Source organism: Stigmatopora nigra, chromosome 11 (assembly GCF_051989575.1).
Source record: "Stigmatopora nigra isolate UIUO_SnigA chromosome 11, RoL_Snig_1.1, whole genome shotgun sequence".
NCBI lineage: Eukaryota > Metazoa > Chordata > Actinopteri > Syngnathiformes > Syngnathidae > Stigmatopora > Stigmatopora nigra.
The window spans coordinates 7,365,749-7,388,090 of record NC_135518.1 but is presented as its reverse complement, the minus strand read 5'-3'; the positions used below and the strand labels follow the sequence as shown (position 1 = coordinate 7,388,090).

Sequence of the window (22,342 nt, the reverse complement as noted above, 5' to 3'; positions counted from 1 at the left end):
TAAAAAGGTCTAAAAAAAATTTGTTATATGTTCTATAAACACCAATTATAGGTTCTCTGTCCATTATTCTAAAACAAACTTCAGCAGCTGTTAAAAAAACAAAGAAAAACATCACAATGTCAGCAACAATCTTAAAACTATCCTTCCCGTTTTCTTAATGATCCAAATAGGGAATTCCCAATTGAAGGCGAAATGAATATTTCTTCTTGATAACAACCAATTTCTAATGTTCTCGATCATTACAAGCTCAAATTAGGTGCAATAAAATTTAACATTTTGGCATCTACGCTGCCTTTGTTGGCAATAGACATTCACCCATTTACAATCCCTGCCAGAATTCCTAGTCTAAACGGACTGGACACGATATTGCTGTCAATGGTTGTTAGACAGACAATCATTCGTTGACCCTAAAAATGGTCGCTGACAGCATTCTGTTTCAAATCAACGGCTGTTTTCTTTTGAAAATGCCTCTCCATATTTCTTCCTAAACGAATTAGCATTTGTTCCTAATTTTATTCCACATGGCTCCACTTTCTGAAAAGGGGAAATCAATAGACACGAGGCAAGGGAGCAAAGATAAATGCAGAAAAATCAATGCTGCCTTGGAGTCAAGGTGAGGACGTTCTCACCACACGGGCGCACTCCAATGTGTGTCGTATTGTGTTTCCCTGATGGCATGGAAAACCGACACGCATTATTTCACTGGTGTCCACTTACCGATGACACCTTGACCACCATGCTGCCTTCAAGGGGAAATTTAGTAGTGAACTTACAAGATACAATTTCTGGAGAAATTGTGTGGGGATGCCTTGCACTCTCTCTCTCTTGAGACACTTCCTTATAGAGCATGTTGAGTTTTCCATGTAACTTTATGCCCTTTTTATTAGCTGGATGTCGGACGCAGTCGATGGCACTGAAATATGAGAATTCAGAGTCAATCAAATTGAGTGCATTTGTCAATGAAGGACAAAGAGTTAATTTTGTCCTTGTTAATATTACAGGATTCAGGAATGAAGTTAAGAAAAAAGTTTTAATATGGCAGGGAGAAAAAAATCACAAAGTAGTGAAGTCGCGATAATCAAGGGATTACTGTACTTGCATTAACATTGATTTTAGGCTTATTTTCTTCCCCCAGTAAAAATGAATGCATTGGAAATATGGGGGCTTTTTGTCAAATTTTGTGGATGCTCTTAGTAAAACTGCTATACATTTTGGGCCACTTCAACTCTACGAAACAGCCATTTTTCATGCAAACTTCCCCTTTTGGCAGCATTGCTTTCAAATGAATGGAGACTGAACAATCTGTTGTTCAACTATCTTTATTTTAGTAAATTCTCAACGATAAGGGTTTTATGTTATATATTGAACTCTAACATCATGGCAGCCACAAACGTATACATTGTCATCCCAAAACGGGGAAAGCAGATCTCAACGTTTCTTCCTAATACAGCTCAGAAGAGCGTCCCTAGCCTCTAGTCCTGTTTCATTTCTGGGTGGCAAATGGAGGTCAGAACAAGTCACGTTTGGATTGAAGCCCAAATTGGCGCAGCGGGTTGGCTTAAATGGGACCAAAGTTGGTGGTACAAGTCTTTTAGAAGAGCCTGGTCCTAGCTAGGTCCTCCCCGCCAGGCACAGAGTCGGAATGTGCTTGTGTGTAAAATCCTTGATTGTCGAACACGGACGGACCCCCCCTGCCCGAATGTTAGCGTGGCGTGCGGGAAAAGTGCACACAGACGCTCTACGGAAGGCTCGGCATCGGGGAGCCGGCTGGAGAAAATGTTGCGATGGTTTGGAAGCGGCTTTGGTCAGGGGGTGAGTGACAAACAATGCCCGACGGATGCTCCAAATGCTCATTTTTACTAAACATGTTCACTAAAAATGGCTTTGGCAAGTATTAGGACCGCACTGAGAAGAAAATTAAATCAGTTTTTTTTATTAAAGTCATACTTTTGGGATATAGTAAGTATGCTTTAATTTGATATGCTGTATTTTCTATTGTTAACTGTGAAACTTTGACTCGAAAGAGAATAAAATTGGGTAAGTAATCCAGTAACTATCTGGTTGATAGCAAAAAGTAATTTTGAGTTATTTTCCGTCAGGCATGAAAATTAATGAATACTATTAACGGTGGTAGATGTCCAATTCATCTTAACTCGGAGAGTAGAGGGAACAAACTCATTGCACCCAGATCTAACAATTGCAGCAAAATTAATTCAAATACTGAATTGGAATGATGGCTGCCAACCCTCCCAGTCCAGGTGAATTGGACGTCGTTGGCCGTCCACATGTTCAAAGTATGACTTTTTTTTCTTCTGATTATGGCTCAGCGTGGCCCTAACACTCCTTTAAACTTCGTGTTTGTCTTTCCGTGTGCTCTTCATCTTGTGCTTGATTTTTGTGAGCCGTCCGTTAAAAGTGGTAGAAATTCACTCCATGCAGGGAACGTGAATGGAAAGCGTGAAGCGGAGAGCAAACAAAACAAAGCCCCTTCTGGAGTCAGACCGTCGTTTCGATCTTTTCAATAATCTCCACCGTGGACTTGGAGGGCGAGAGGAGGGAACCGTCATCGTGGTCCCACAGGCTCGCCGGACTAGAATTCCCGTCCGTGCTCAGCTCGTCGTCCTCCCGCTCGCTCTCGTCCTCGCACGATTCGGCGCCGTGCAGCCCCAGCGCGTTGATGCCCGAGTCCTCGGAGCTGGACGGGGACGAGCAGTGCTCCATTTTGGGACCTTTGACTTTGTCCGGAGGGGAGGCGGCCTCGCGCTGGGAGGGGGGCTGAGGCGCCGGGGGTTCGGGCGGCAGGGGGCGCTGCACGTAGCACATCTTGCCGTTGATGCGCTTGACCACGTAGTCGTCCACGAAGAGGTCGGCGATCACGCAGTACTTGGGGGATTCCAGGTGGGGGGGCGAGCGGAAGCAGGGTGCCAGCTTCAGAAAGCGCTCGGCCAGGGAAACGGAAAGGTCCATGCTGCCCCCGTCTTCGCTGGGCGCCGTGGGGACCGCCGTGCTGGGCAGCTGGCACACATTGGTCATGGGTTGGTACACGTATTTGCCTGGGGGGGAAAAAAACATTACATTACATTACATGGGATTTTTTTGTCTTATTCACAATGGCAGCATAGAATTATAGAATGAAGCGCTTTAACATTTTATCTTTATGTTGCCTACTTATTGACTTAATTTATTTATCGGTTTGGTTGTTATTTTTGTGACCTTCCCTATTTATATATGTTGACTACTTTTTAATGACTTATTTTATTGATTGTTTATTTGTCTTTTTGTTGATTGTTGTTATTTGTGGACTTTAAAGTTTTAAATGTCATTATACCTGTAGAATGGCAATAACATTATTTAATTCAATTCAGCAGGACAGCAACACAATAGTTGTTATTCTAGAGAATGCCACCAAGAAAGAACGTCATTTTAGTAGATGGAAATATTAAGCAGGTTGCACTTATATTGTTTGAAGAAGAAAAAATGAAAAGGAGCAAATCATCACCTCGCCTGCAAGTCACAATATTGCGATTGAATGTTCCCGTTTAATTCTAAAGCTAAATTGTCATTTTAGTTGGAACTTGTTAAATAAAGTCGGTTATACTTGTTAGAAAAATGAAAAAAATACTGTCACCAAAGTGAAACGAGCAAATCACTTTCCTTAAAAGTCACAATATTTGATTAAATATTTAAACAGCAGTACATTACTTGGTTCAATTTTAAAGCTATAAACTCATTTTAGTTAAATATCCTATCAAATTAAGTCATTTATCCTCAGGTAGAGTATAATCACTTTGCTTGAAGGTCACAATATTGTGATTGTCTAATTAGTAGTACATCTCAGTTCAACACAATTTCTTACAAACAACAACCACATTTATGACTGTTATTTATCTGTATAGTCTTTTCTATTGGATTTCATGACATTGTGTAAGTGGTCCTTAATGTTGTGCTTGCTGTATATACTACAACTGTGTTGTGTTTGCTTCACCCATGTCTGTAAATTGCCCTTTAGGTGGGAATGTGCGTCTGGAAAATGATGTACGGCTCGTGGCCAAGCTGGAGAGCGGGTGCAGACATTTTGTGGCTCCCTGGGGAGGAACAGACTACAAGCCCACCGACAAGCCTGAACAGACATCTTTTCCTTTCACACCATGTGAATTGTCAACGGATGGAACAAGTCAAACTGCAACGCCCTGTAAAAATGCCACCATTTTCTAACATAACGTGAAGGAAAAAAAACAATTGTCCAGATTTTATGCTTATGTGCGGTCTACACAAATAGAGGCCTTAGTTTTAAAGTTAGCCTTTGCAATTGAGTCATACTTCTACAACTGATCGATACATTTGTTGCCAAAGAATTTGATTGTTGGCGACATTTTGCAGGTGTACTCACTGTACAGTTCCTATGTTTGAATAAACTTTGATTTTGTCAACAAACCTAATGACCTCATCTCTTTCCAAGAAATTTGTACTGGTACATTATTTTGGATTCAAGAATATATACAAGTACCGTATTTTCAGACCTATACAACGCACCGTCTGATAGGGCAAGTTTTCCCTTGCCTGGGAACTGTGAAAAATATTGATTCGCAGTACTACTGCAAACAAACGAAGTACCCATGTAGCAAATTTTATTTCAATTTTTTACAAAGGTAATCTGTGAAATTGCATAATTTTAAGTATTTGAATAGTGAGAGAGGTCAACTGAAGTGCACTCTATAGGTATGAAACAACAGTAATTGACATTTTATATCAGCACTTTTTAACTAAACACTTGAACTAGTTTTATGTACTTTCGAACAGCAGAGTGGTAATAAAATATATTTGAAGTAGCCATTTATTTTGTCTTCATTTTTACTTAAAGCATGTCTGAAACAACGTGCACTGCTCTTGTATTTGTTGATTACTCTTATTCAATTCATTGTCTGATTAGTCAGTAAGGTAGTAAATTATTGTTAGTTGCAGCTATCGTCATACTACTAAAAAAAATATATATATATCAAATAACAAAATGCTCATTCACTACAAACTGTCCCGCTTGAAATGCATTGAGCTTTGGTCAGTGTACACTTTTCAACACCCTCTGTTTGTTCTTCAAAATAACCAAAGGTCGCAACCCTTATTTGCGCCACTGAAGGGCCTTTCATCACACATTTAAATGCCACCGCCTGAAAGTATCACAATCAAAAGAGGAGATGATGAAAGGCATTGTGGGGGATGTAGGAGATGTAAATGAGGCTATTCGACACACGGAGAAAAAAAAGGGGGAAATTACAGGCCCTCGTTACAAAAATCTAATCACGATTCAGGATGAATAAAAGCTAAGGAGGCAATTTGCTCCCGAGGTAATGAACCTTGTCAGTTGGGAGGGAAAACGACAACAAAGGGACATGGGATAATTACAATATGTATGCTTAGGGTCACGAGAAATACTTTTTTGACAGGCTGTCCAAACCTCATTGTAAATTTACATTGAAGCCTTTTGCAGGTAAACAGAAGGGAAAAAATCAACTAGGTTTAATGTCAGTTTGCATTAAACTAAAAAGTGAGTTTTGAGCGAATTTGACACTTCCTAACCAAGCATGTTTGAAATGAAACAAATATTCTTGTGGATGATGTCATGTGAAACGACTGGTTTCCTGTCGCGTGACTCCACACATTCAGCAAGTTCAGCAAATAATCATTCCCTTTTGTGTATAATGGCTGTGAAGACATCTCCCCCTGATGCCGTATGAGAACAACCAAGGGTCTTTGTCTCTTAGAAAAAAGGGGGATGAGGGGGTTAGCTTGGGTCCTGATCCACTTGGAACCTGAAATACTTTTGGGATTTATAATCATATAACTGTCAACTTTTACGCTTTTCCAGTATTTAATATTTTTTTATCATGTCAAAATGTATAACAAGACTTAAGAATTGGAATTCCAATCAATAATAAGGCAAGCAATTGGCCGAGGTTGACAGGTAGACGTTCATAAGTCAAGCTTTAGTACCTTTTTCTTTGAAATTCTGGATCACTGTGATAAACTAAGACTTGGGGTGCAAAAAACTAGTGGCACTTTCAAAATGAGGCAATATCAGATTTGAATATTACTGCTGTAGACAATACAAAGTCTAGTAAGAGCCCAATTGTACCATGTTGATCTTTTTATGCTGGTTGAGGCTTTTTTTTTAATAGGATGCAGCAGCAATGTGGCCATTCGTGAAAGATCAATCCAAAAAGCCTCCCTTTGGATTTATTCACAACTATGTGGGTAACTCGCTAGACTGCAGCTCAGAAGCGTAGACAGCTCGCAAATCATCACTGTCTGCAAACAAAAAACAAAAAACACTGCATCTCTACCTCATGATGGCTTGGTTTATATTCTCTCTACGGGGCATTTTTTTTTAGCCCATATGTGACTTGAATTCGATTTAGTTTATGTACTGTTAACATGGGCTTTTATTCCTTTAAATACTATATGTTACTGCAATATGGTCGATCATGTCACACTCAACTATGTCAATCATTTATTTTGGCGACAAATACGACGTATATACACGAGGAAATACGGTGTTCCTTGGTAGCAGTTCAATGTCAAGAAGCCTAATGATCCAATGACATTGGTTCATGCCAATCAGGTGCACATCCAAGCATTACCAATTATCTCCTCAGGATCACAAGAGTACAAAAATTGAAGATGAAGGAGCCTACGGAGAAGAGTTACTCATTAGGACCTTGATTTTCGACTTAATGAGTAATTACCTTGCCTGGTGATTGTAATCATTTAGCAGAAGGGGAAAAAAAAACCTGTCGCTTTTATTGCTGCCGCGAGTGACATCTCTCATCAGCCTTGACATTTGGCGGGGACTCAAAGCGCCGCTAACTAGGACTAATAAGAGGCTCAAACTGATCTTGTCAGCTGCCGCAATCACCTCCGTCCAATCGGACTCTATCTGATTTTGTCCGTGAAATTCAGCAGGAGACAGCTGCTTGGGCATCCGCCAACGGTACCCGAACACAATCTGTTTACATGAAAAGTGTCTTGACCACAATGGCTGCTCGGAAAAGTGTGGCAATTTCAATATTATATGTATGCTCAATAAGGAATTCACGTTATCACTTTTTTTTAATGTGTTTACTCTAAATCCCTTTTTTAATGGAGATTTTACACAACAAGGTAAGGAATTTCAAAAGATTATCTCGCTAGACAAGATGGAGCATTTCTCTTGGACTTTTAATTATTACAAATCACTGGGATGGTATTTTACGCAGCTCTACTTCTCTTACTGGGTGACCCGATTCTACCTGAATCAATCATCAAAGCTTTTTCCAATCTGCCTGCCGTGCAGGATTGAGCCAAGAGACAGAAATCCATTAGGTGCATTATGTTATGGCCAGTGAAAGGCCCAAATTAAATAAAGGCGACGAAGCAGTTTTGAGTTATCGAGCAGTGCCGTGTTTGCAACGCATCAATATTTTAAAGCAAAACGAAGAGGCTAGAGACAATGTTTACAAGAAATGGATCAGAATAAGTGGGAATACTTCATTATAGGCGTGACTCACGATATAAGAACGGGATCGGATCGTTTCAAATTACAAGGCGGGCAAATCCTGAACCTCGCAATACCCCAAGATTACATTGGGCGCACATTAAGCCCTGACTAGCGGCGGCCGAGTGGATTGTGATTCGTGCTGATCCGTGGATTTCCGGAACAGCCGGAGATAGGATAAACGCAAGCGTGCCCGAGGAGACGGACAACCTGTCAGGTTGAGGGCTCAGCCGCCGAGATTCTGCCGGAGGTGTCAAAGTGTCAGGCCTAAGGTTAAGGGCGGTGGGGGTTGAGGATAGCATTGACATTTCTATAAGGCCGAGAGGAAAACGCTGACCTTTAAGGAAATCTCTCCGTCCTGTCATTGAAAAACATCCCATGACCCCGGCTGCCTATCAGAGAAGACAAGATGTCTTCAAGTTGTCTCGAAAAGTGAACTGAGAAGAACGAGCGGGCGTAAAGCCAAGGAAGTATAGCAGACATTTTTATTAGATACCCGAGTTCCAAGTTATCCGTTTCTTAATTGCCTGAGGCAAACGAGAAAAAAAAAAAATTACTGGCAATTGGACATGCATAACGTGCATTCAGGCTTGAAAATGCAGTATATGAAAAATATTAAACACAAATTATTAGTGACTTGATTAGTCATTTGAATAGAAATCGAAAAACTAGCCGGCAATGGAATTAGATTGATTAAATAAACATCGCAGTAATTCTAGAAAAAAAAAGGTAGATCGAAAACAAGTAGAAATTTATGAGTCAAGAAATTCCCACCCAAAAATGTATCATTTCTGTTATTAGTTTTCTCAGTTGGCATCTGACGTTTTTACACAGTTTTTTATGCCAATTATGGCCATGGAAATAGAGAATGAATCTTAGCTTTGGATAATCAAGATGATGTCGCTACAATACAACAGATTGAAGATGGCTCAAAATGTGAGAAACGTCCAATCATTTGGCTCTTCTCATACTTTGGCTGTGATTTTTAAATGAGTTTATCTCTAGCGGACATTCTCTGCCAATTCTTGATCAGACGTCTATCGCTATCACTGGCAAAAGAAACAATTATTAACTCCCAGGCCTTAAACTCCCCCCCTTTTGTCTGTATGCACAGAGATTTTTATTCATGGCAAACACTTTAAAAACAAATCAAACGCAGTCGATGTTCTGCAAAGCTTAAAATAGCCTGAGTAAACACTCCTCAAACCCAGAAACTAGCCACCCTTGTCAAGGACTACTTTGGATGGCGTAATAATACAAATTTGGCTCTGTTATTTCACCGAGTGTCTACAGGGGCACGACGGTGTAGGTGGCTCTGACTCAAACTGACGCAGAATTTTAGAATGAGCCATTACTGACAATCCCCCCCCAAAAAAATGTTCAAGTATTTACGAGTGGAGGAAAAAAAATATGGGTTGACGACAGCCGCGATACATCATTTTGCTTTTGGATTTGCTTTAGTTCTACCTCGTGGGAAACATTGTTTTTTTACCCCGTCAACCTACGGACAAGGAAAATGTCCTCAATCTGTCAAAGAATGAAAAATTTGCAAGTAAATATGCTCTCAATAACATTGGGATATGTACACAAAGCGTGTTAGAATGCACAAAAAATACTACTGGACTGAACATCTGAAATAACTGGATACGTGGGGTGTGTAAATTAGATAAACAGCGACTGCTTGCGTTACGAGTGTGCAATATATGCCATTTCGAGATTACAAATGGCGTACAATAAAGTTTTTTTGCAAGGTGCAATATGAATTTGTTGTTATTCTGTAGCAGAAAGATGTTAGCTACCAATTCCTACAATTGTATTACACAAAAACATGAATAAGAATACCATGTTGTAGGACCTGTAGCAAATACGAGGGTGATTACAAGAGAAAAGGTACATTGGTAGATTGATTTCCCCTTTAAAAAAATGCCATTTTCCCTGGTACCTACTTTTGATTGAAAAATAATGAAGCACGAGGTAGTTGGTTTCTTTTGAAGGTCGTTTTTCAATTCAACGTGGCTACGTGTACCAGCATATGTCGTAGAAATGAAAATGATTGCAGCTATGTGCAGAACATCACAAGTACATTGGGAACCAATCACATCTCAACAGTAATATGACTGAAGCCTTTAGGGGGACTAACACTATGAAATAGAGTTCATACTTCATAACGAAAAAAGGGGGGTCTATTACTTCTTCACATGCACGCCAAAAATTATTATCAATTGCATTTTTACATTTAAAAAGTTTGCAAAGCAATTTCCAAAAAGGCTTTGACAAGTGGGACATTGGAACTCATTGGTAGATTGTCTTTGATTAGGATTTATTCACAATAATGTGATTCTTTGCATCCTTCTGTCATTAATTTAAATAAGTTTATTATTAGAAAATTCTTAATGGTCAAAGTATTATAAACAATGCACCTTGTGTAACACTGTTTGCATCGAGGTCTCACCGGCCTTGTTTTCTTCAGCTGGTTCCCTTGAGCAAGGCACCTAATTCCCCAGAAGCTAGTTAATGTAACCCTTAACTGTGCTGCTAAAATTGTATGCTTGTTGTTGTTAATTTTTCCAAACGCTACCAAAAAAAATAGAACGGTGCATCTTCTGTACACACACTTATGCACCTCCACAAATAGAAAATTTTAAAGGATTTAGTTGGTAGTTTGTGGACTATGGAACAAATTAGAGAACTCACGTATAAAAATACTATGCCATTTAGGAAAAACCCAAGTTATGGAACTAATTAATTTATAAAAAGTAGAAGTACCACTCTGTCACTTGACGGAAAACAACCAGCGATGGTCTACAGTAAATCATATATTACAAAAAACAATCTTTCAAACGTAAGGCTTGAATGTCGCCATTTAGGATGAAACCAAAGTATCTGGGGAAAACCCACGCAAGCACGGGGTGAACATACGTGCTGGATTAGCTGTTAGAAGCCAATCGCCAGCTTCTTGCCTACAGAAATATTTGGTGGATGCAATAAAGATGTGATTAGATTAGGGATGTGTGACAAATCCAGTGTGCCCGGAGAAAACTTGTGAGTATTGGGAGGCGACATTTGTGCTGCTCCACTATGAGGTAGACGTGCTACACAATCCATCACTCTGCTACTTCATGATTTAAAAATTTATCAAATTTTATAGGTCATCTTAGTTTCCTTGGAGAAATATAACATGGTTGGTTTTGGAACTTACATTAGGGATGTCCCCGATCCCATCATTTTCAGAGGATCTGTATCGTGTCCAAAAGATTGGGTTTTTAAAATGTATTTGTTTTCATTTTTAAGTATTAACTTAGCCCGCAGTGTTTGACAAAACAGATTAGACCTCTTTCACTGTCAATGACAGTGAAATATAATCACTTTTGATAGCAGTTACTAAGTTAATAAGATATATAGTATTGTAAATATTGAAACTACTGAAACATAAGGGAAAAAACGACATGTCTATAAGTCAGAATTAAAATAGTTCAATTAATCACATTTGGTGATTTACCCGATACGTACATTTTTTTTGCAAAAGGCTGTAGTTAACTGGGATCGACTCAAGCACCCCTCGCGACCCTTTTGAGGATGAGCAGTTGAAAAAACGAATATTTAGGTGCAAAATCTTGATAAAACAGTGACATCTTTTGAAAAGATCAGGATAAATACGTATCGCTATAGATCGCCATCGATATACTATCACTAATGCACTAATGCACATGGAAACAGATGAGCGTGTACATGGAATAGGAAGCCATTAAAAACTCACAGTGGCACCATCCGAGGTGGCAGCACCAGTGCAGCTTGAAGCACTTTCCGTGGCTGTGCGTGGCGCAGATGGAGAGTCCGTCACACGGCAGGAAGTCTGGTCTCCCCGCGCAGCTTTTGGCCAAAGCCTGCGCCTCATCCAACTTTTCACTCTTCTGACACTTCACTCCGGTGGCGGCCATACCCGCATCGCCCGAATCCTCTTAGAAAAACAATAGAAATCTACCAAGCGCACAACACTTTTAGATGAGGAGGGGCAAACTACTCCATGGCCGCCAACGGAGCACCGCGGTGGGCGTAGCAAGCCAGCCCGCGAAGGAGGCTCCTCGGCGGGGCAAGCACGCGGCGGCGAGTCGGCGATGGCGAGGAACGCCGCTCGCCTTCACCTAAAAACAGCTGTGGGCGGCATGTTACGTGGCAGGAAACAACAAAAACATAAAAGTGGGTAAAGCTCGATGGCCGATGGTTAGTTATTCTCAAAAGCACCCACGATGGCGTTCCACGCCGCTCACCATCTCGGCGTTTAAGCGTCAGGAGGTTCCACCGCGCTTGTGAGGAGGGGCGACTCAATCACGCCGTCTCAACTTCGCGGTACGTCGGGGGGTGGAGTCGGCGGAAATCACGGAGCCAGCTGCCCACTCATGAAAAAAAAATACACGGGGCGAAAAAAATATGGGAATGGCTCCCTCCCACTCGCTCAGTCGCTTACACAACGATCACGATCGTTCAGGAATATTAAAGGGAAATATTTATAATAGTAATACACTGCTGTTGCGGTGTTGACCGCTGGGTAGCAGCACTCAAAGTGGGCGTGGGATGAATATTACTTAGTGCAATTCTTTTCCAGAATAATCAGGGCTAACATGTGCTCCATTTTCATCTTTGTTTACATGGTTGTGTGTGGTGACGTGCAATAAAAGGGATTCCTGCTGTGGATTGCAGTTGTGCAAATGTGCTGCCAGTTGTTCCCAGTCTGAATGAATTGGACATCTATCACAGTCAATGGTGGGCCAAATATATATGGTGGAAAATGGTTGGACATAATACCAAATGGTTGAATCTCATTGAATGAATCACATTCTTTTGATAGGTAAGAGCGATCCAACACTTGCAGCCAACCCTCCCAGTCCAAATGAGTTAGACAATAAATGCCCGGCCTATTATGCCATAACAGATCAAAATATTTATTTGAATTGAACAGATCAATTGTTAAGTGAAACACTGGTCAACTATTTTTTCTTCATTTTTTTTTTTGCATAGAAATATTGTTGTTTTTCCAGTGTCTTACTGCATGCTTTCATTCTATACAGATCTTCCATATATTTTATCCCCAATACCAAGTCCCAGCAATATTAACCCAATACACTTAATTAATAAAGGTTTTCTCATAACTATGCATTGCACACATAAAAAACAGATTTGGATTTAGCACCCCAAAATGTGTTTACCACAATGTAACATTTTTTTCTGTGGCCCAGCATTCTAATGTGTATATTATTTTTAAAACTGATTTTTTCAACTCTTGCATTGACTGTCATTATGTCACGAAGGTGTACAAAATACAAACACACAGATGGGATTATCGCATTAGAGATATTCAACACAAAATCATTTATCAGGAAAAAAAATGTAGTTGCTGCATGGAATCTGATAACCGGCTCCAGATGTTGAGTGGTTTCGTGCAGTTGCAGATTAAACTGCAGATGGTCTCCAGAGGGGTTATTACAGGCCACAGTTACACATTTTTTGGTTTTTAGTTTTTGTACTTTGGCACACGTGAGTTTTACATTTTTAATCAACTCCGACTCAACGTGAGTTGGTGCTGAATTTGAACTTTGTGCTGATCTCTTTCATCGCACAATCGGCGTCCGCCCCTGCGTCAGTCAGATGGGGTTTACGGAGCGCCAACTGCACAAGTCACATTGTAATCTTTACGGCGTAATCGTCGGATTTAGATGCCTGCCTCCGACTCCAATTAGATAAAAGTCAAAGAAACACCCTTTTACAATGATGTAAAAAAAAAATGCAAAGAGCCTAAATCCGCACGATTAGGCAAAAGAGGGCTTTAAATCTGCAGGACGAATGAGTGTAAACTTTTAAATGGGATGTAAAAACAAGTAGTCTTGAGGGGCATATGATTTTGAATTCAAATTCATGTGCGTGGGTGCTTTTAGTTCAGTAGATATAGATTTTTATGGAAATATTATGATTCAACCGAGGTAGTTTAGTGGCAGATTTATAATTAAACACCATATGTCATTAAATAGCCTTCTGGCTAAAGAAATATGTTTCAAATAGCAGGTGGAGACTATAATTACCTTTTACTTTGAAGGTAAATCTGACATTTAAATGTGATCCGTTGCTTACAGAGAAAGCTTATTAATTTTAAAATACGATTAGCCTGTAAGAAATCCGTCATTAAGTTGCAAAGTGCCAAGAAACCCATCTGATTTACAAAGAGCTGCGAGTTTTTGGTATAAATTCCCTCCACTTGTGGACAGGTGGACTTCCACTGGCCACCAGCCGACGAAGCAAATCGCAAGGCTGCAGGTAGGGCACGTCGGGGTGAGCCTGCCAATAATGCTCCAACCTCTCCAAAATCTTAGTCAGGCCCACCATGCTCGCATAAAACATGGGACCGCCTCTGTACTTGGGCCAGCTGTAGCCCAAGATGTAAATGACGTCGACATCTTCAGGCCCGGCTGCTATTCCTTCCTCTAGGATTCGGAAGCCCTCGTTGATGAGGGTGTAAAGGCAGCGCTCCAGCACCTCCTGGGCCCCGATGGTGCGTACTACCAGGCCCTGTTTGGCTCTATACTCTTCCAGAAAGCGGTGCAACCACGGGTCTGGCCTGGCTTCGTGACCACTGTCGTAACAATACCATCCATGGCCCGTTTTCTGTCCAAAGCGCCCTTGTTCGTAGAGAAGATCTCCGAGGGGACTGTACCTGCGACCATTTCGCACTCGGGTCGCGTTGGCGGGCTGTACCAGGCCTTCCTCCTTCCTAACCCTCCAGCCAACGTCGATCCCCGACATATCGGACATTCTGAAGAGCCCCATGGCGAAACCAAACTCCTCCAATACGCTGTCTACCAACTCGGGCGTGGCTCCTTCTTCCAGTAAGAAGAAGCCTTGCTCCATGAACGGCTTCAGCATGCGGTTCCCCACAAAGCCACGGCAGTTCCCGACGGCCACGCTCACTTTACCCAGCTTCTTTCCCAGATTCATAACCGTAGCCAAGGTTTCGGGAGAGGAGCGTGACCCGTAAACCACCTCCAAGAGCTTCATAGCGTGCGCTGGGGCAAAGAAATGCATCCCGACCACCAGTTCTGGGTGGCGGCTTTGCGATGCCAGAACGTCGATATCTAACGTGGACGTGTTGGTGCATAGAAATGTTTTGGGTTTACAAAGAGCAGAAAGCTGCTGAAAGAGCTGCTTCTTCAGGTCCAAATCTTCAAACACGGCCTCGATAACTAAATCCACATCCGCCACCGCCTTAAGGGTTTGGCTGTAGGCGATCCGGTCCAGCTCGGCGGCCACCCCTCGTCTTTGGGCCCCCCGTTGAAGCATTCCCGAAATGGCCTGCTTTGCTTCCGTCAGCGGCTTCTCTTGAGCTTCCACGGCAACCACCGACAACCCCGCCTGAGCCAGGGAGACCGCTATGCCTCTCCCCATTGTACCAAGACCTGAGAAGATCAGAGACATAAAACGATTGAGGTGACTTTCATTGAAGAAATTGGATTTTACCCGCTTTAACGGACACATTTTTCTATTTCAAACTAGTACGTCAGCTGCAGACCTACTCCACAAGACTTTTTTTTTTTTTTTTTTTTGCCTTGAAGCAGAATGTCGTTGCGTTCAAGCCTGCAATTTTAATGTGCAAGCTGCTGAGCATCACATATCCAGAATTCTCAACAGGCAACGCTCGCTGCAGTGAGGAGACTTTGCCTCGGACCAGTTATAATAAATGTGCTGTCTCTAAAGATGCTTTTGAAATCCTACAAATGGCTTTAAAATGATAGCAGACCATATTTCAGACACGTCTCATAAAGTGACAGAATGCCTTTATAAATAAATTAGATCTTAATTACTCTTACTCTCTCAGCTGCCTGGGCCCTGCCCGGAAAAAAGCCCAAAATCAAAATGATGTCACACCCAAAAAGAGCAGCAGATTTGTTTTTCAGACTAATGTGAGATATAAAAAGGCATTACGTATACAAATTTGGAGTGGGGCCATTTTGAATAACCAAAACCTTTGCAAGTTTGAATCCTCAAGTTGTGTTGCTTTCATGTTGTTTCAACACAGTGACTATTTTTCAGGACTGTTTTTAGGCATGCAAATTCTATTACTACTAAAAATATCCTCATGAATTCCCAAGTGCTGTCATGCTTAGTCCACATGTTTCAATCTTACCGATGACCGCCGTTTTACGGACGGTTCTGGGCTTGCTGCCATCCCAGCGCGCTCCACTGGGAACGCTCCACCTGGCCACCGCTCTCTGCGCAAAGAAAGTGTACTGCAGCGCTCGAGCCTGGCCAGAGTTGAACAACGTGGCCATCAGCTCCTTCTCCCGCTCCATGCCTCGGGTGTAGGGCAGAGTGGCAGCCGCCCGCAGTGCCTGGACGCAAGCCACTGGCGCCATGGCTCCACGGGCGCGTTGGCGCACCTTCTGCATGGCTGCCTCAAATAGGGCATCCAAATCAGGAGGGCAAGGACACGGGTGTGTGCTGATACGCCGAGCATCCAGAGACTGTTCTGAAAGAAAAAAAGAGCTGAATCAGGACAATTTCGGACATGTATGTGCGTTATTGTGCAAAAATTCCAAATGTTAGCCATGTTTTTGGTTGATTTTGTACAAAATGTATTTTCTCGGCTATAAGACGCTCCTGGGTGTAATTTGCACTCGTCCCCAAAAAGTGTAATCATGCTGAACCTATTAAAAATGTTAATACAAAGCCACAACATTACAATTTTGGTCCAGTGTGAAAATTTGGTCCATTTAATTAGACATATTCATTGGTTCATTGCTATTCTATGTTTTATGCACAGAAGGGGGTGTCCCCCATTTAGTAAACAAAATTCATTTTCCTCCAGCTATTTTACTAACGATATGTAGGAATTTATCGTTTACTTCTCACTGTTCCATAGGATGTGACACAATGGGACACAATGTATTGGAATATATCAGATAATGATTTTGTTCCGTTAATATTTAATTCACATCATCGGCACGACTCTAAAGTGAGATTTATATTCTGGAATAAAGTGTGAAAACTTACAAAGTGGGAAAAAACTAGTTTTATCTTATTAAAGTAAAATGGGGACGTGGTAATGCATCAGAGTATTGGACAACCTATTTAAGGCCTACTCTTTAAAAACAACAACAAAAAACATTGTTTTAAAGGATTTTTAGCATTTTTCTTTACACTCACAACTACCTCACAATCCTATTGTCCTTCCTTGGGGATTAACGCAAGCGGTCTTTTAATATAGAAGTATATTTCCTGGTGGGACGCCATGGGAGGACGCAATACTTCAAAGAGATCCCGCCTCTGGACTGATTTCAATATTGTGGGAAATTGGGAAGCAAATAAATCAACTCAATTCCGCATTTTTTTGTACGTGTTGAAATTACGAAACAAGGCAGTGGTTCGAATCCTTCACAGCACAGCTAAATTACACTGAGCTCCTGAAAATGGGTCACCGTGGCAAAGATTAAACAGGTCACTCCAGCAATCCACTGTCTCAAATATGCTCCAATAAACAAAATCAGAATCCGTATACAATGAATCTATAATACTTAGAGGGTGGTTTAAAACCTCCACAATTATGACCTTCCAACATATAAAATCATAAACAAGGCACAATGGAATATAACGATGCACTCAAGCATTAATCTCTAAATGGCTGCACTGTTTCCACGGATTTGTCGTGTGGCAAGAAGGTCGTCTCGACAGATGTCAGAACCGCTGCGCTAAAACACTTAATCCGTGTGCGTGTGGCCTCTGTCGACAACACGTGCGTCCATTCAAAATCACTCTTGTACTGGTCACATGACCACACACAACAAAACAGTTTTGTAGTGTTGTGATCAGGGCAATTACAGTCAACTTATGCGTTTTTTTTCCCTGTAATTTATGTTTTTTTGATCATTTTAAATTGTGTATGCCGTATAACCGTGAAACTGATCTCGTCTTTCCCATTTCGGCTCTAATCTGGATCGTCTCGGTCACTGGTAGCAGACAAAATACGTCATCGTCAATTGCTAATGTTGTCATGCGAATCGTGGGACTTGTAATCATTAATAAGGGGAGCCATTAGTCGAGGTTGACAGGTAAGCAATAAACTAACTGCGATTCAAAACCCATTAACAGTGAATCCTTTCATACTGGGAGAGGGTGGTAGGGAATACTGACTACATTAGTTAATCACTCATAGACGTCCATTCATTTGAACTGGGAGGGTGGCAGCGAAAGAACGAAAGCTGCATTAGAACTTGCTAAAATATACATTAGGTCCTAAAAAATACATCATTTTCTGGAGAACACAGCGAAACCCCACGCATGCAAACTCCACATTGTGTTGACCCACCTGAGATCGAACCCTCGACCCCAGAAGTGTGAGGCCGACACGGTAACCACTAATTCCACGAGCCGCCCTACAATGAGTAATGACTTGGAAAAAAAACCAAGGACACCCAATGAATACTCTGTAAATGTTGGTCCCTTTTGCCCCTTCTAAATAATTGAGCAAAGGCAGGGGAGACTTCAGAGCCCATCTCACACAGCCATCAAACATTCATGGCCAAAGTGGAGTGTTCTCATCCCCTTCACTTCCTCAACCACTGTAGATGTAGGCTTCTCCACAAATAGGATATTTCTGTAGAAATGGTCTTGTCCCACCAGAGAGGGAATATCATGACGTGTTCAAAAGGCTTCGCTTCATTTCTCACCTGCAACACTCTTGGCAAACTTGACAGCTGCATCCACAGTGTTGTGATCAGTAAGACGATCCACTATTGAGAGTTTCAGTGCTTCGACGGCGCTGATGTGACGACCTGTGAGACAAAAAAAAACAAGTGAGATTCCGTGATGAGAAAACATCACTGAGAAGTTTTTTTTTTCAAAAAAAAAATGTTCTATTGTTTTGTTTTCAGAATTCATACCTCTATGCAAAAACATGCATGTGAGTGTAATTGAAGAGTCAGCTAGGTTTACACCGCGGGCTGACGTGACCCAATTCCAGGTTTTTCGGCTTTATCCGACTAAAGTGATACACTTTCTTGACAGTTTGAAAAGGCCGAGTTGAATGGAAAAGGATCATTTTCAGATCTGAACAAGGCCACTCTCATGTGTTTTGTGGTTTTAAATTTGGGCTACATTCTTCGAAAGGTGGGAACTCTCAAGTCTCCCAAATCGGAATTCATGCAGACCGATACCAAATGTTTTTTTAAAAAGATTGAAAATAAAATGGGGGAAAAAAGGCATGGTTGAGCTTGAGAATGCTCTGGTTTTCTTTCTGCATGTGTATATGTCCTATCATACAAAAAGAGCCATCCATTTAAGCGAGTAAGCGTGCTTGTGTGCCCTTGAGGAAGTAAATGGTCGCTAGGCTTACACACTCACTCCCAAGTCCTCATTGTACTGTGTACGTCACCTGCTAGATCTCACAGAAAAACAAAAGGAGCGCAATGATGTATGTCAATATTGCTGACTGGCAGACTCGAGACAATATTAACTTTAGAAAAATGGAAGATCATTCGTGTGAGATCATTGTGGCCTTTTACTTTGGAAACAAAAAAAATGGTCAGTGCGCATTTGTAATATTTGATCGAGCTTAATGGGAAAAAGGTTGTCTGAACAGCAATGCAAAATGATCAATTATGACACCCGCACCCCACCAAAAAAAAAACGGAATTGTGCATTAAGAGCTGCGTATGTACTTATTTTTTGTAGAAGTGAATGTGATCCAAAATGTTCAGAATGGTTGAAAAAGTATCAGCCTTATAGCCAACTCTAACAAAACCTAACAAATGCTGAACTCTTCTGGTCATTTGAAGACATTACAGCCACATTTAGAGCTGTTCCAAATACAGTAATACCTTGAAATAGGACTGGAAAAAAACATCTGATTTGGCATATTTAAACATTAAGACAAAAATGTGAGACTATTACCGGTGGTGATGAGATCTAAAGCTGCCGGTATTCCAGTCAACCTTGGCAAACGTTGGGTTCCACCTGCAGCAGGTAGCAGACCAAGGGTCACCTCGGGGAGCCCCACTTTGGCCTAAAATTGAGTCCAAATAAACAGTTGGATTAAAAAGTATGAGTTGGAGTTCTAAACTATGAATTGCACGTGAATATTGAACTGACTTTGGAGTGTGCGACCCGATAGTGACACCCGAGCGCCAACTCCAGACCTCCACCCAAAGCAATTCCCTCTATGGCTGCCACCACTGGCTTGTTGGCGGCCTCTATGGCGTGGATCATCGGCACCAGTGGTGGTCCGGTCATGGTGGTCCCAAATTCTCTGATATCTGCTCCTATTAATTAAGAGATACAATGAACATGTTGCCTGTGCGATATTGCTTAATTTAACATGAAGCAGGGGTGGGTGCTTTCCCAGTATTTTTGAATGGTCCAAACTAAACTATCCATTAATATTTCATTAATTTTGTTTTTACTTTTCAAAATGAACACAAATTCCTTTATTGCCACCAAGGTATTGATTTGTACTTGTATTTATAGTTATAAAAATAAAATAAAAACACAATTATATTAATATAAAAATATACATATTTCCTTAAGGCAGTTCCACACTACATATACTTGGCATACTTGAACATGTGAAGTACTATATATAAAGAGTAAAGTACTTACCCCCACAGAACACTCCATTCTGTCCACATATAACAACGGATTTCACTTCATGATCATCTAGGGCTGTCTTAACAGTGTCCACAATGCCCTGACGTACAGATGCACTGCAAAATATAGAATTTTTTTAGGTTATTTCATTGTCAAATTGTATATACTACTACATATAAGGCATTGAAGAAAAATGGCGCATTCACGTGCAGTGGGAAAGATGAACAGCTAATTAGTTATTACAAGTGCGTCTATTCATGCCCAGGTGTTGTTGTTATTGTTGTTGTTGTAGCAAATATACAGACTTAATTGTGGTTTGTTTACAAACGTTTTTATAGATCTATCAGTGATTTTTTTCAGATAAGAACGTGGCAGTGGCACAATGTAAAAAATCCAAATAAAAAGAGATGATTACCCAACAGAAATACTGAATAACTCACCTTAGTGCATTTACTGGAGGATTTTGAAGCGTGATCAAGCCAACAGTCTCTGAAATGCGAGAATATAGGGCCATTTTTTCCACACTAACTGCCCTTTGGAATGTTTATTGAGGGTGGTGAACTTTGAAACTTCAATGTTTTTGTTGGCAGAACTATAAACTTTAACTTTAACACACCTCCCTCCTCCAAGCTGTCAGCTTCTTTCATTATTATCGTAAATGGACAAAAGATCGTATCCGATCCAGTAGTCGCGTGTGTTTTCCATACTAACTCTAAAGTCCAATCTATTTGGACTGGTAGTGTTTAAATAAACACTTCAACATATATCCTTATTAATAAATGACATTTCAAAGTCTCTTACATCACAATATTTAATCAACAATATACAGCTCAGTCTCTCTCCATTTTAGACTTCCTCTCCATTTTGTACACTCTATTTACACCATTGAAAAGAAGTCTTTCCAACGAATAGCACGAACACCTTTTTCACCTGGACTCAAAGTAGCCCGCATTTTCATGGTGAATTCCAGCAAGCGGACGATGCAGTGAAGGGAAAACAAGTTGCATAGAATTCCATGAAGACGACAAGAACCAAGAAGTTTGCTGCTATCCTATATTTGAATGCATTTTCTTTTAAAATAAACTTCCGAGGCCCTTTGGGATTTGAGCCTTAATGAAATTGCTTTTAAAGTGTTGAGATAGACCAAAACCAGCACTGTGTGGTGGATGTGAAGTCACAGAAAAAGGAAAAAAAAACTCTTTTAGAAGAGAATTCAAAACCCTGCACTGAGTGTCGGCACACCTATACACACAGAAACACTGTACGCACACTGTATATAGAATTACATATAGTATAGTCATCTTTTTGAATCACGTTCTTGGACAGCTGGATGGATTAAAGTGCATCACCATGATTGAACAGTAAAACTTGATCATACATGCAGGCTGGAAATGAAATAGGCCATCATGAAACGTGCTTAAAATATGGGCTGCCGTTGACGGTGATGGACGTCCAATCTGTTGGAAGCGGGAGGGTTGGCTGAAACAAACGGTTATTTGCTGCCACCCTCGAATGAGCAGATATTAAACGTGCGTTTAGCGTTGGACGTCCATCGCAGTCAATGGCAAACCCGAGACAGGCGAACAAATGACGTTTAAGGGCAGAAAGCGTGTTGGCACGTGCGGTGACAAAAAAGATGGCGGGGTCAGACTAAGGCGAGTGGACGGCACATTGAAAAAACGAAAATGGCACTTTTTTTTTCCCGAAGAAAATATGAAAAATTAAGACATCTAAGGAAACCAGTTATTTCATTTAACAATGAGTGACCAAGACATGAGGTAGAGCGAAAAAAAAAGTTCCACGAAGACCGTTGCTTTGAAAGCCCCTCGCCACTGGATTGAATGTTTACATATTTTTCAAATATATATATATACTATATTTATTTATTTATATATATATACTTTTTATACATTTATCAAAGACCTCAGTAGTGATTTTCTCAAGTCCAGTTCGCATATCAAGTCACTTTCCTATAGTTCCAGTTTGGTTTAACAGCACGTATCGAGCTTAAAATATCATTAAACATCAAAAATAATTTTGCTTGACAAACAACCGATTATCTTTCTTTGGATTGTCAATTAAAAAAATAACTAAAATCTCCTTAAGGTAAGATTTCTATATACTCCTTGATGCCCGAGATTACATATAATGACAATAATACAACAAAATGGTAAAATGAACAATTAAAAA

The 22,342-nt window shown here is 40.8% G+C and overlaps 3 protein-coding genes across 4 annotated transcripts in view; 1 reads left to right on the top strand and 2 right to left on the bottom strand.

Annotated features, from left to right (window-relative positions):
* The window catches only part of smarcal1 (SWI/SNF related, matrix associated, actin dependent regulator of chromatin, subfamily a-like 1), a 40,789-nt gene extending 36,355 nt beyond the window's left edge, over positions 1–4,434 (top strand). For both annotated transcript variants that reach the window (XM_077727684.1, XM_077727682.1), the window contains exon 19: positions 4,010–4,434. In XM_077727684.1, coding sequence (XP_077583810.1) covers positions 4,010–4,034 — 25 coding nt within the window. In that variant the 3' untranslated portion in view covers positions 4,035–4,434. The remainder of the gene's footprint in view (positions 1–4,009) is intronic.
* LOC144204010 (UPF0524 protein C3orf70 homolog A) lies at positions 1,302–11,990 on the bottom strand. Its single transcript, XM_077727685.1, has 2 exons — positions 11,286–11,990; positions 1,302–3,053 (listed from the first exon to the last, which is right to left on the bottom strand). Exons 1-2 carry the CDS (start codon positions 11,464–11,466, stop codon positions 2,497–2,499), a joined length of 738 nt encoding a protein of 245 aa, XP_077583811.1. The 5' UTR covers positions 11,467–11,990; the 3' UTR covers positions 1,302–2,496.
* Positions 11,991–12,442: 452 nt separating this feature from the next.
* On the bottom strand, positions 12,443–22,340 carry ehhadh (enoyl-CoA, hydratase/3-hydroxyacyl CoA dehydrogenase). The gene is made up of 7 exons (XM_077727496.1): positions 20,593–22,340; positions 20,165–20,268; positions 19,658–19,827; positions 19,460–19,571; positions 18,238–18,342; positions 15,699–16,040; positions 12,443–14,970 (listed from the first exon to the last, which is right to left on the bottom strand). Exons 1-7 carry the CDS (start codon positions 20,664–20,666, stop codon positions 13,736–13,738), a joined length of 2,142 nt encoding a protein of 713 aa, XP_077583622.1. The 5' UTR covers positions 20,667–22,340; the 3' UTR covers positions 12,443–13,735.
* Between the last annotated feature and the right edge of the window lie 2 nt (positions 22,341–22,342).

Bases quoted from the DNA above. Each gene is read 5' to 3' on its own strand.
- LOC144204010 (XM_077727685.1), bottom strand. From the start codon at position 11,466: ATGGCCGCCACCGGAGTGAAGTGTCAGAAGAGTGAAAAGTTGGATGAG. The intron at 3,054-11,285 runs GTGAGTTTTTAA...TTTCCCCCCCAG, and splicing joins CCACCTCGGATGGTGCCACT to GCAAATACGTGTACCAACCC.
- ehhadh (XM_077727496.1), bottom strand. From the start codon at position 20,666: ATGGCCCTATATTCTCGCATTTCAGAGACTGTTGGCTTGATCACGCTT. The intron at 19,828-20,164 runs GTAAGTACTTTA...CTTAATTAATAG, and splicing joins GAATGGAGTGTTCTGTGGGG to GAGCAGATATCAGAGAATTT. The intron at 14,971-15,698 runs GTAAGATTGAAA...TGATCTTCTCAG, and splicing joins CCGTAAAACGGCGGTCATCG to GTCTTGGTACAATGGGGAGA.